The sequence below is a fragment of the Argentina silus genome, assembly GCF_951799395.1.
Source record: "Argentina silus genome assembly, chromosome: 15".
NCBI classification, from domain to species: domain Eukaryota; kingdom Metazoa; phylum Chordata; class Actinopteri; order Argentiniformes; family Argentinidae; genus Argentina; species Argentina silus.
In genome coordinates, this window is record NC_139669.1 from 7,522,475 (window position 1) to 7,536,702 (window position 14,228).

The window sequence follows — 14,228 nt, forward strand, 5'->3', positions numbered from 1 at the left end:
TTAGAGGGTGAAATTATTCAGCTTATCTCCGAACAGGCCCAGGAATACTGTGTCATAATTACCACAGAAAGTGCCTCTGCTGTTTTCGCTGGGGAAGTGCAGAGCGACCTCCTACTGTATATGCACCATCACATCTCTGTAACAATTAGGTATAGTAAGTGGACCCAGGTGTGGTGCAGACAAAGAGAGGCAGGCGAGTACGTAGCGGTACCAAACAAAAGGATCTTTACTTAAGGAAGTGCAGACAAAACATCATACAAACACGGACACAAGACTCGAAAACAAAAGGGGAGAACACAGTCTCCAAAAATAGTACTCATATATTCCAATAGAATACGTTCACAAAGCGACCAACAAACGGTGAACAAACAGTGAAGACTCAGCGGGGAGTGAAGGGAAGTGAGGGTACATAAAGCATCAGTGACAATTAAACACTGGTGCAGGTGATAAGTTCTTGATGAGGTGGCACCGTGGATGGCCAGAGGGAGACACCTAGGGACCGCACTGGGGAGTGCGACCCCCATCCGTAACACATATCATTAATCATCCAAGCAACGGATGACAACAAACATCAAAGGAAAGTCACATAATCTTCATCTTGGATGAAGTTTTGCTCAGTCTTTACCGGGTTTTCATAAACACATTCGCCACACACCTCCTACCATGTAGCATTGCCAGGCGGCATTATGGATTTCTATTTGTTCTGACATTTCATTATGTCTTCAAAGATGGTACTAACTCTTTCTCAACCCTATTTACTGTGCTCCCGTTGACGGCAGGGAACGTGACAGGATCCATTTCATTGGCATATCTAAAGTGCCACAACACTTCAGAATCAATGTCTGGAGTTGCAAGGCATGAAAGGCAGCTGCATACAATTATGAGCGGCAGAAGATGACATTTCAAAAATAAATAAATAAATGAACAGATAAATAGACAGATAGACAGATAGACAGATACATAGAAAGACAGACAGATAGATAGATAGATAGATAGATAGATAGATAGACAGACAGACAGACAGACAGACAGACAGACAGAAAGCGAGTCACCTACCACAGTTCTCCTCGTCCGCTTGGTTTCCGCAATCGTCAACCCCGTTGCAGTGCAGGAGCTGGGGCAGGCAGGTGGAGAGGTTGCCGCAGGGAAAATAACCCAGGGGGCAGTTCGTCTTCTCCTCCGAGGCGTTGAGGGAAGTAAACACTGCTGAAAATTCAAGAGCGGAGGCACAATTTCAGAAGTTGTCTCATTTAAAAAATATATTTAAAAAACAAAATCTTGAAGCTTTTTCTTCGAGCTGAGACACGTATTAAGAGACCTCTTAGCTCTTAGACTGCCAGGATGCTGGTAAACATCTCGCTCCCCTGGACCTGAGGGATCTGGGCTGATCAGCTTTGCTCATCAAGCCGGTGAAACTCTAGATGCATTTTGTCCAAAACACTTCACAGTGTCCTCCTATCAATGTTTCAATTTGCAGCCAATTACGAACAGATATGGCAGACATGAATTATGAAGCAGACTCTCAAAGTATTCAGCTGACTACGTTTATTTCTCTGCGGTTCAGAGTGTTTACCTCCTCTCCAGAGTGGAAGACTGGGGGGGCTGAATCATGCAAACACAGTAAAAGGATTAATAATTATAAATCACAACTGCTGCACCATTACAGAACTGAACATTGATCAACAAATTGATCAACGCAAAAACACAGTCTGACTTGATCATTTATAGTCATGGAACACCTCGCCTCGCCTCCACATCCATGGATGTTTCTGGAACACACGTCTCTACAGGCATATTATCATGTATGTACTGTATCAGGTGTATGTTAATGCAGGCTTTGACTCTTAATAAAGGTGTGTTTTTGTGTGTGTGTGTGTGTGTCTGTGTGTGTGTGTGCGTGTGTGTGTGCGCATGTGTGTGTGTGTGTGAGTGCATGCATGCGTATGTGTGTGTGCGTGTATGTGTATGTGTGTGTGTGTGTGTGTGTGTGTGTGTATGTGTATGTGTATGTGTGTGTGCGTGAGCCTACTGCCTGTTTAGACTCCCCCTCCAGGCAGTTCTGAAATACCCCAGGTGGGGTGGAGAGGAAATAATGTATACCCTGCATCTATGTCACCTACGGACGGGAGTTGCTCACCCCCATTTGAAATTCCAGTCAGACAGGTCATTCTAAGACTCTCAAAACCACCCACACTCTAATTGGTCACAAGAAAGCCACTTACAACTGTGAAATTGTCCCATTCACCTCTCCTGCTTGTCTAAACTCCCCTCTTTCACATTGGTCCAATAGTATATTGACATTTTCTGGCGAAAAAGAAGCATTGGGAACAACTATTATGAAGTACCAAAGTTTTCTGTCTAGACTGTTAACTCCTGTCCAATTTGTCGCTCAAACTGTATAACCAATCACAAATCAAGACCAGACCAGAAGTGCCTCATGAACACTAACAACTGTCACAATCATCTTCCCCATCTTGCACACCCGTCACAGTCATCACTCATGTTCCACACTGGGACCAAGGCCATAGTTCAATGAGGTAAATGTCAATGCAGGCTTTGACTCTTAAGAGTGTGTGTGTTTGTGTGTGTGTGTGTGTGTGTGTGTATGTGTGTGTGTGTCTGTGTGTGTGCGCGTGGGGCCACACAAGGCCAGCGGTGGGGCCATAGTTCAAAAAGCAAGGTGAGCAGACAGACTTTTCTGAGGACCCAGTCTTGGTCTCTCCTCTATCCTCCTCCCCAGACAGTGGCAGCAGCAGCAGCAGCAGCAGCAGCAGCAGCAGCAGCAGCAGCAGCAGCAGCAGCAAGCCTCATCCAGCAACTCGCTCTGATAAGTTCAGTGATCAACATCTTAATCACAGAGCCACAGTGAGGTGTGGCAAGGTATCAGACCAGGAGAGGAGAGACTCCAGACGTTTATCAGAGCTTATTCACAACAACAACAACTACCCCCCTGAGCTGAGCTAAGATTACATCACAGGTGGGAACGTCTAGAAGAAGCTGCTAGCTGTACATATATATGCCATTTAGCTGACGCTTTTATCCAAAGCGACTTTACATTGCAGTGATTTCAGTATATATGGTTCCAGTAGGAATCAAACCCACAACCCAAGCGTTGTTAGCGCCATGCTCTACCACAGAGGATCACATTATCCTGAGCCACAGAGGATCACATTATCCTGAGCCACAGAGGACCACATTATCAGTATCAAGACACAGAGGAGAGCTGCCGTCCTGGTTTCTTCTAGTCTTACAGTATTTCCCCCGAAATTGCACCTGTTACACAGTAACTGTGACAGCCCGCAGATGCCAATGTTTATGACTTATTAAGACAGTGCTAGTTAGCCAAGATGGACCTGTCAGGACCAGATTGACTGGTTGAATTACTGTCAAGAGTGAAAAGCGAAAACTGTGATTACCTCTGGCAGTTCATGGCAACTAGTGGCAGTCTTGTTAATGGCTCCTCTGACAGATGACCCTCCCCTCCCTCCCATAGACACACCTCCTGGTATTATTTTCAACATTACTTCTGTGTAGCCAATGGTATGAATAATCTATGTGCTGGTTCTTTGATACATAATCTTCCTTAGCAAACCTACAACAAACTGTTTACTCACTTCCACAGAGCTGGGAAGAATCTCAGGCTTCAGATCTAAAAGGTGAGCATGCAATGTTACATTTGGCACCTATTTTAGATTTTGAGTCTCACGTGGCACTTGGTGAAAGTACCATCTATAAGCTGCTCATAAAGGGTTTATAAAGGGCTATAACTAAGTGTTATAATCAAATTAAGAGGCACAGGGTTGCATTAAAGCATTCAGGACAAGACTGTGTAACTTTGAGGAACATCTGATAGGATTTGTCCCCCGTTTACAATAATGGCCAAAGTCTTATGTCCTTGAGAACGGACAGAGCTAGTCGGATTCTGCTGTCATACAATGTAACACCTGACACATAATATCCTTATTATACAGCTTCTTATTTTGTTAGTTTCAGTTTATTTTTTTGTCTGATACATCAAGATATGAACAAGAAAGCACAGACATACTTTGATTAAATTAGATTCAACTTTATTGTCAGTACAAGTACTGAGATAACGAAATGCAGTTTGGCATCTAACCAAATCGTGGCATAGTGCGAAAGACATGATATTGTAGACTGTGCATGGTACTACAGTATAAGGTATTACAGTGAGTATAAATAAATGAATATAATAAGTGAATATACATGAGATAGAATATACATGAATATGAATATACATGAGAATATCAGTATGATATGTACAGTTGAACAAGGGCAATAGGTCTTGAGGTACGTTACATATATGTAAGATGTATAATTAGAGACCAATATAATAAATATGGTAAGTGATAGCAAGCAGTAGTGCAAAAGCTAAATTGTAGTAGTCGGGGGGGCTGGGCTACTGGGGGGGGGGGCTGGGCTACTGCCGGGATTCTGAGTTCAGCAGATTAACAGCTGCAGGGAAGAAGAGCCTGAGCCTGCTGAACGGAGACTCCTGTACCACCTCTCGGATGGGAGGGGGGCAAACAGTCCATGGCTGGGGTGAGAGGTGTCCCTACTGATGCCTCGCGCCCTCCACAGACACCGCCTGCGCTGGAGGACCTCGATGGCAGGGAGTTGGGCACCAGTGATGTACTGGGCGGTTTTCACCACCCGTTGCAGGGCCTTGTGGTCGGAGACAGAGCAGCTGCCATACCACACTGTGATGCAGTTTGTCAGAATGCTCTCGATGGTGCACCGATAGAAGTTGACCAGGATCCTAGGAGACAGATGGGCTTTCTTCAGACTCCTTGATAGTCATTTTCACTCTTTTACTCCACATTCCAGGTATTGCATTTCAGTTTAAAATAGATTTTCTAGTCCACAGGAGCCTGAACTTTAATGTATTATCATGAGCATACGATATGGATCTCTGAAATGTCAATGTTCATCTATACTATATGTGTTTCCTGAGACTCGAAGACTCGAAAAAATACAAACCATTAGGGATGTTTTTTTTGCATTGATTGCCATTATGTATTACCACTGGTAAGGATAGATTTACATCTACTAAGCAATCACATTTATCTTGATGACCATGAATTGATTTCTGAGATTGGTACAACGTTTTCCATCTCACCCACACATCCCCTCCTGCTTCAATGGACAAAAGGACAAGCGGCAGAAAACACGATTCTGATAATCAGATGCAGTCCTATGACAGTCCTTTGAGTGCCATAATCCCAACTCCATCCAGAAAAAACTCACTACAGTCTATTCAGTGACTAATCATCGTGGAAGATTGCATCTGACCTGGACGCATTGCCAATCCCCTTGCAAGGATGAGGATAAATGCCAGAGAAGATTGAACAGTTACCTGGAAACCTTTTACCAACCGTTCCCCAACAGCAGACAACAGAGACATATCCATGCTGTTCATGTACAGATTAAAGATGGAGCGAGGTCAATCAGTGTGTGTCTACATTATGAGTGATATCAAAAGGTCAACACAGCCAATCAATGTGTGTATTTTAGTAGAGGCCAATCAGTGTGTGTATTTTAGTAGAGGCCAATCAGTGTGTGTGTGTGTGTGTGTGTGTGTGTGTGTATGGTGGTGTTAGGGAAAATACTGTCTCTACATCACGTTGTGCTTTTCAACTGTTTGCTCAGCTGTGGCACAGCTTCCACCAAAACCATGCCTATGACGGAGATAAAGGTCTCCTTGGTGGGGGGGGGGCCCTCTCTAGGCTCAATGATCAAACAAGACAAGCGACTGGCCAGATGGAGGGACCCTTCAATGCTTCTAGAAGGTTGAGTGTAGCTACCAAGGCTTCTAGAAGGTTGAGTGAAGTTACCAAAGCTTCTAGAACGTCAAGTCAAGCAACCAAAGCTTCTAGAATGTTAAATGAAGCTACCAAAGCTTCTAGAAGGTTGAGTGAAGTCACAAGGCTTCTAGAAGGTTGAGTGAAGTTACAAAGTGAAGCTGCAGCCCACATCTCCATTGTTTCACTTAAGGCTATACTCCCACACATAGGCTCAACATGAATACACTGGTATAGGAGATACAGTGGGAACTCTGCCAAGCCACCATGCTGGTCTTTCACAGATGAACTCATCTGTGACCTCTGCTGTCACTTTTCAATAACATAATCCCTCCAGGAGGACACGGTTGATTTATCCTAACCATCCACCAACGTGTAATCAAGGACCGTGTCTTCCTGTCTCCTACCTCCCCCTCACAACCGCTTTGATGGTTTACTCTTTCTTCAGTTCGTGTTCTCTCTCTCTCTCTCAGGAGTGCAACAAATCAGCGCACTGGACCTTTACTGCGGTGCAACTTTGAGAGGTGCATTGGAGAGGTGCATCTGTGATTTGCAACGTGGGACACTGGGTGGGTGGAGGGTGGGAGGGAGTCTACGGCATGTGACGTGGAAATCCCAGAGCTGACGAACAGTTGGCAAAGACACTGCTCATTAAGTCCTCAGTCTAACTGCCAGTACAATGCACCACGGGACTGCTGGCTTCTATGTCTGAGTGCCAACACTCCACTCTGAAGTTACCCTCTGCTCCTCTGATCTGCAAATCATACACACTTATGAAAACACATATCACAGTGTTCTGATAACCATTCATAGGCCATTATTGACTGAACGTCATCACAGACTTGTTCATATGAGTTCACTTCTTTTTTTTTTTTTTTTTTTCTTTACAGATGATTCAGTTGATTTGTCAGAAGGGGGTGACAGAAGAGCTAATCCAAACCAGCCCTGGATGTGGGAAGGCAGAGGAGTGTGTCTTCGCACTGTGTCCAATAGTCACTTGCCAGTGAGTTATTTCAGTGATAGGATATCTGTCCTTATGGAGCGTTTCTAGCAGCCCTGAGCTACAGAGAATCACTCTGCGCTAAGCCGTTATTACTGTGAACAAAATGCATCACTCGGAGTATGAGCCATTTTCATACACACATTCTGTTTGCATATAATTTCCTTTTAGATGATTTAATCTAAATTCAACAGTTTGTAATACCATTTGTGCAAATACCGGGAAAGGCGCTGTATTCCCCACTGTGAGGTTTGAATAGAAGCGTATTGCAATCTCATTCATAAGGATCTTCCCTATACAGAGTGAGTGACAGGGCTCAGAATAAGATTCTGATTTGCATTGAAACAAATGAGAACAGAGGTTTGGAGCCTGTTAAGACGCGCGCAAAAGCATACTGTACATATTCCTCGAATTAAGTTTTGTGAATTAAAATTGATTGAGTGCATACTGCACATTCAGGGCTGAAAAACGTTATCGGGGGCTAGAGCGATATTGTTAATTTGATACAGTTCATTCATGTTCGCATACAAATCTTCAGCGCATGCATGACGAATGGATTTTTAAAGCTCTTCTCATTTTGTGTTTTCATAATGTCATTAGCTGGAAGGGTATTTAGAAGTCAGACTTTTTCATAATACATGTGCATGCAGTTCCCAATGCATTTGCACAACAAAGACACACTTCCAAGAAACGAAAATCGAAATAACGGAAACCCATTCAAAAATGTGATTCAATTACTAAAATAAATCATGCATACATACATTATCAATCAATCAATCAATCAATTATTGCAAAATTCAGACTTATCACATTTCGAGGAAACTTACCTGTCACTCCATAAATCAGGATCCCGAAGAAATAAGATCGCATGATAATCAACTATAACGCCAAGGAGAACCAGCAGAAAAACACGTTTACTTTACAGTATTCCTTGTGCCCTGTTCACCTGAGCCGCAGCTGAGTACAAATGCTGGCCAAAAAACACTTTGTGCGGTAAGTCACTGTTGAAAGCTTGCGACAATACTAGAACGGGAAGCGTGACAGAGTGAAGGAAGAAAGATAGGAGGCTTGGGAGTCCGGAGTTTCAGTTTCCAGAGATAGGAAGCTCCGGAGTCAGACTGTTCCAAAAAATCAATTACTATAAACTGACGCGCGGAAATGCCCACTGCCGCGAGAGAGAGAGAGGGGGAGGGGAAGAGAGGGAGAGAGAAATAGAGAGAGAGAGAGAGAGAGAGGGAGGGGAGAAAAAAAGGGAGAGAGAAAGAGAGAGAGAGAGAGGGGGGGGGGGGGAAGGGAGAGAGAGAGAGAAAGAAAAAAGAAAGAGAGAGGGTGAGAGATGGGGAGAGAGGCTGCACATGAAACGCTGGTGAGGTAAGTTCTGTGTTAAATAATGCATGTTTGACGTTTATAGGACTTTCCAGGTGAAAATGCTGTAATTGCCAGATGAGAGTTTACCGCCAGAAAAAACTTCAGCCAATAATAGTAGTCTGGCTAGATTTGAGCTATTTGAGGAGGAAATTATTAGAAGGAAATTGTCCCACTATTTATGATGGTGTCATCCATCTTGCTGAGTCTCAGTTCGCTTCATATCTGACTGCTGTAGGCCCACACCTTCCAGTACATCACGCCATTACTGTTACCCTGTTTGAATACTGCACTTTGAAACTTGTAGTAGTCATTTGTATGTAGTATCAAACATACAGTATATTGGATTGGTCAAAGCAAGCTTTCCACTGCAGAGCCTTCACAAATCATGCCAGGGCAAACCAGTGATTACTTCAAAGAAGGAAAAAATAAGGATTTGTATTTCAAGCGTATTTAATCAAGGTCATTTAGGACCAGATCTACCAAAGATTTGCTCCAGTCTCTCCTCCATCTTTTAAAAAGGGAAATTAAAGGGAGATTAAACACCAAAGAATATGTTTTTTTTAAGGTAGATTAAACCATTCAGACCGGTGGAGGGAGGAACCAACACCATTCCTCATTCCTTTCCATGCATTACAACAAACCCGTCCTCCGATTTCTACCTCCACCAGCCTCCCCGGATGAAGACAGTTTCATGTTTTAGCCTTCTTGTTGGTGTTTTAATGCATACTGAACAAAACTAGTACAAACTCTACATAAATCTGGGCCAATGTATGTATCCTCCAAGAGGAGCGTTACTGAACCTGATACACAGACAGAAAACCAAACTAGGCCACCCAAACTAAGTCAGACAGACCAGCTGGATGAAGTCATCTTCTCTCAAAGAGGTCAGAACTAAAAAACAAAACAGTGCTATTTCTATCAGTTTCTTTCCCCTGGTGTCTGAGCATTATTAGCAGATACAGTAGCCTTGGGGTCTGGCGCCTGGTGCCCTGGGATGGCTAGATGTGTTGACAGGCAGACTGATCTATCCAGCCCTGCCCCGCCCGGCCCTGTCGCGCCCTGCCCCACCCTGCCCTGCCCCGCCCCGCCCTTCCCTGCCCCGCCCCACCCTGCCCCGCCCAGCCCTGCCCAGCCCTGCCCCGCCACGCCCGCCCTGCCCTGCCCCGCCCACCGCCGTCTGCCTGCCTGGAATCAGATCCACATTGCTCGGCCACTCCCCTGGCACCAATGAAATGAGTCTCTCCTCCATCGATTTACATGCAGTCCTCTTCAATTTCAGCTGGCGCCGCCTCAGGGCCCTCACACCAACCCGAGGCTGAGGTGGTTGCAGTATTGACAGTACTTTGTTGATATTTTGGTCTGCGGTAGATTGTGAACTAACTGTTTTGTTTCCATGGAAACTGCTGGTCCTAGAAGAAAGGTAGCCTCTGGGATAAGACGCCATGCCTGTGAAAACAGAGCAACTCTCAATCGAAGAGATTGTAGTAAACAAGAGCGAACAAGAGTGCCCACTCGTTTGACTGCCCTCCAACCTAAAGTGGCAGAACGCATGCACCACATTCAGTGTAAATTTCTCTAGTCTGTTGCATCTCCGTTTTTTGAAAGTCGCTCGTTTTGCTGTGTAAGTCATATCCCAGAGTCTACCTTTAACCCTAGTCCTAGAACTCGTCCTAGTCCTAGACTGAAAAGCATGTTCTACAGAGAATCTCCATTGAGAGTGTGATTTTAGTCCTAGGTTATACGAGATACAATAATGCTACTGCTACTCACATACTGCTATACTGCACTGCTATATTATACTGCTTATATTATACTATATTATACTGCACTACTACTGATCATATATTGCACTACCTGTAAATACTGTTCATTGCACTTTCTGCTATTTTGCACTTCTGGTTAGACGCTAACTGCATTTCGTTGTCTCTGTACTTGTACTCTGCACAATGACAATAAAGTTGAATCTAATCTAATCTAATCTAATACGTTTTCATCATACTTTGATATTACTATGATAGGCCATAATTCAATGACTCACAAAGAAAAATTAATTAATCTATTCGGGGAGATATATCTACTGAAGAGCTCTGATATCCTACCCTCAGAGAACAAGAGAGAGAGAGAGAGAGAGAGAGAGAGAGAGAGAGAGAGAGTGAGAGAGTGAGTGTGAGACACATGAGAGAGAGAGAGAGAGAGAAAGAGAAAGAGAGGGAGTGAGTAAACAAGAGAGAGAGAGAGTGAGAGATTGTTGCGGTACACAGGCGGCAGTTCCGCGCCACAGAGTTGTCATTGGTCTAATGGGTCCAGAGCCCATGTCATGCTCCGCAGCCTTCCTACCGTCACGGATGCCATTGTCTCCCCATTAGCTCCTCTCATTAGTGCTGATTGTGTTCGTGAACCGGTGAACGTTTGGGTCTTGAACTTTTGTGCTAAGGCTATTTTCTCACAAGTTCTTCTGAGGTCACCACCCCCCCCCTGGTGCATCGCAGGGCACTCGTGTACTCTCTACTGTACCACACTTGCACTGGCCTTGTATGAGGTCGTGTGATAAGTCGCCACATTTGGATTCCATATGGGGGAATCTCTCTCTCTCTCTCTCTCTCTCTCTCTCTCTCTCTCTCTCTCTCTCTCTCTCTCTCTCTCTCTCTCTCTCTCTCTCTCTCTCTCTCTCTCTCTCTCTCTCTCTCTCTCTCTCTCTCTCTCTCTCTCTCTCTCTCTCTCTCTCTCTCTCTCTCTCTCTCTCTCTCTCTCTCTCTCTCTCTCTCTCTCTCTCTCTCTCTCTCTCTCTCTCTCTCTCTCTCTCTCTCTCTCTCTCTCTCTCTCTCTCTCAAATATTGTGTGTGTCTGAACTCTATTCCTCTCATACTGTAATATGGGCAGAATTTGCATCTTAAACAAAACCGGGGGTGAAAGAGATAAGGAAAACACCCTCTTCACCCTCTAAACAAACAAAAAAGTATATCTGTTTCTAGGAAGTAATAATCTTTTGGCAATAAAGAAGTCTCGGAGGGTTTACAGTATGACAATGGTGATCCATTAAAGAGATATCAGGAGTCTATGTATTCCAGAGGAGGCAGCACAGATGAGAATTGACAGCTCTTATCTGGGGGAAGAGACCATAGCATACTGTGTTTGTCAGGTTGCTCAGTTTGACTGAATGAAATGTTAAAAGTCAATAGTTGCTCTGGAATTTTCCTAATTCAAGCCATTCTAATGGTATTTATTTGTGATTTCTTTTGACCTTTGATGTACGTAAGAGTCACTGATGGATGCCTTTTGACTTTTGATGGAAAAGTTGACACGTAACAATCATTGATGGATGAAAAACTGACTGCCCTCTCGCTTTCTTTCTCTGTCTCCATCACTATCCCTCTCTCTCACTCTCTTTGTCTGTCTCCCCCTCTCTCCCCCCCCAGGGATCAGAGAGACAAAGGCAAGGTAGTCTCTGACCCTGACGCCTCTGTACCAAGGTCAGGTGGCAATCATACACAACGTCCAGAGATGTGTCTGACAGACTTCAAACAGCAGCAGAAAGGGAAAGAAAGGGGGACAGAAAAGGGGAATGAAAGAGGGAATAAAAGAGGGGATGGAAGGAGGAGTGAACACATAAGAGAGGTGGAGAGGCATGTACACAGTATATGCCGTACCTCGGCAAGATGCTCATAACAAAGGAAACAAAGGAAGCAATACCATGGCTTGAATTGGAGGCCTTTAACATTGTGTGTCTTGACTTACGCAATGGTGACCTATGTTCTCAAGAGAGACAGGTGTGTGTGTGTGTGTGTGTGTGTGTAAACAAACAGGCCATTGTAACTGCAATTTCGACTCGTGGCCACGGGGGAGCGAGATTTAAGTAAATAGCAAGCAGGGTGAGAAGTTCATTGTCAATGACTCCACATTGTGAAAGTATATTATGTCAAATCGATTAATTGTTCACTTGCAGTCGTAAGAGTCATGGCCAACTAGTGTTCAGGCTGTTTACATTAGACTGTACCTCAATTAGACATTCATACCCATCGAGGCACGATGGAATGTTTTCATGCCCAGTGCTTTTCTATTTCTTCCCACAGTTCTCCATCAGCACAATTTCACACTCCATGAAAAAGGAAAATGAAAAAGGAAAAAAACAGCAAACAATTTAAAATGTTGATAAGGCGGGAAAGTCAATGAACCAGATCAGAGGAATCAACAATGGCAACATATAATCAAGGCTGAGAGAAGAAGCATGCCAAAACAACACACTCGTCTGATCGTGAACGTGGAAAGTATTCCTGCTCATTGTCCAACCGGTACACATCATCTGTGGCAGGGAGAATAGAGCAGTGAACTTAACCTGACCCCACACATTGTTATTGTACTCACCCAAAGGCCTCCCCTGCAGGGACAAATGTAATTAGAACCTTATTTTCTAAGACACAACTTTGTCCATAAAACATTTTGCGCCACACATGTTTGATACCATTCCCCATTACATTCCATTCATTACAATGAGCCCGTCCTCCGATTTCTATCTTCACCAGCCTCCTCTGCTGTACACATAAGTTGCATAAGGCCTCATTAGATTCATGTTCATGTGATGTTCCAGACATGAAAAGAAAGACTTGCCAGTTTTTATGATCAAGACTAATGAAATACTTGAAGCTGGGAGAGATATACTGCCTCCACATCTGTATTCATCTGTAGGTCTCTTGGTCTGCCTAAAATATGAATCACTTTAAATACATCCATCCCCTACATGCAAGCACACACACACACGTCACAGTAATTCACTGTCTTACTCCTTTCAATTTGGTTCGACGTGTTGTGCATTCAGAGATGGTCTTCTGCATACCTTGGTTGTAACGAGTGGTTATTTGAGTTACTGTTGCCTTTCTATCATCTCGAACCAGTCCGGCCATTCTCCTCTGACCTCTGGCATCAACAAGGCATTTTCGCCCAGAGAACTGCAGCTCACTGGATATTTTCTCTTTTTCGGACCATTCTCTGTAAACCCTAGAGATGGTTGTGCGTGAAAATCCCAGTAGATTAGCAGTTTCTGAAATACTCAGACCAGCCCGTGGCACCAACAACCATGCCACGCTCAAAGTCACTTAAATCACCTTTCTTCCCCATTCTGATGCTCGGTTTGAACTTTGAGCAGGACGTCTTGACCATGTCTACACGCCTAAATCTCCTCCCTGGCTCTGACTGACTGGCCCACTAGCCAACAAAACAAAAAATGGAGATGAACTAGAATATCCTAACTTTGGGTTAGCTGGCTGGCTAGCAAACCAGCTACAGGTACAAATGATGTAAATTTTGCCGGGGGCCTCAACACATTTAATCCAGCTCGTAGCTAGCCAGCTAGCTACTGTAGTTGCTAGCTAGCCAGAGGTTAATGAATGCAACATTGTGTCCATCATTGCCAAGCACAAGCCACTATGTGCGGCACAATCTGCAGGCAACATATGCTGCTACACTGCTACACTGTTCATACTGTAACTATTTATTCTGCTATAATGCTACTGTACTCATATACTGCTATACTGCACTGCTATATTATACTGCACTACTACTGATCATATATTGCACTACCTGCAAACACTGTTCATTGCACTTTCTGCTATTTTGCACTTCTGGTTAGACGCTAACTGCATTTCGTTGTCTCTGTACTTGTACTCTGCACAATGACAATAAAGTTGAATCTAATCTAATCTAATACAGTATAAGTTGTTAATAATTGATGATGCGGTGGACCCAAGTGCGGAGGAATACTCAGAGAACTAGCGTAAAGTTAATCACAAGATGTTCAATAAAGTAATCGGGGCACGATACATAAACAAACACTGGGGAAAAAGGGGTAAAATAAAAGTGGAGAAGCCAAGCTCCGTAAACAAAGGTACGCACTTAACAAGTGGAAAACGGTAAACTAAAGGGATATCAAACACGAAGTAGGGCAACGGGGTAAACAACTGGGCACACAAAAACCGACTGGCAGACAGGGTACTCACACACAGACAGGGAGAATCTCTGACAAAGACATGGGGAACACACAGGCTAGA

The 14,228-nt window shown here is 44.0% G+C and overlaps 1 protein-coding gene across 1 annotated transcript in view; it reads right to left on the bottom strand.

The window, feature by feature from the left end:
- rxfp1 (relaxin family peptide receptor 1) overlaps positions 1-14,228 on the bottom strand; it is a gene marked incomplete at both ends in the record, with an annotated part of 67,662 nt that overhangs the window by 33,008 nt on the left and 20,426 nt on the right. Inside the window, 2 exons of the mRNA XM_083685509.1 lie at positions 1,057-1,206; positions 6,498-6,573. Coding sequence (XP_083541635.1) covers positions 1,057-1,206; positions 6,498-6,573 — 226 coding nt within the window. The remainder of the gene's footprint in view (positions 1-1,056; positions 1,207-6,497; positions 6,574-14,228) is intronic.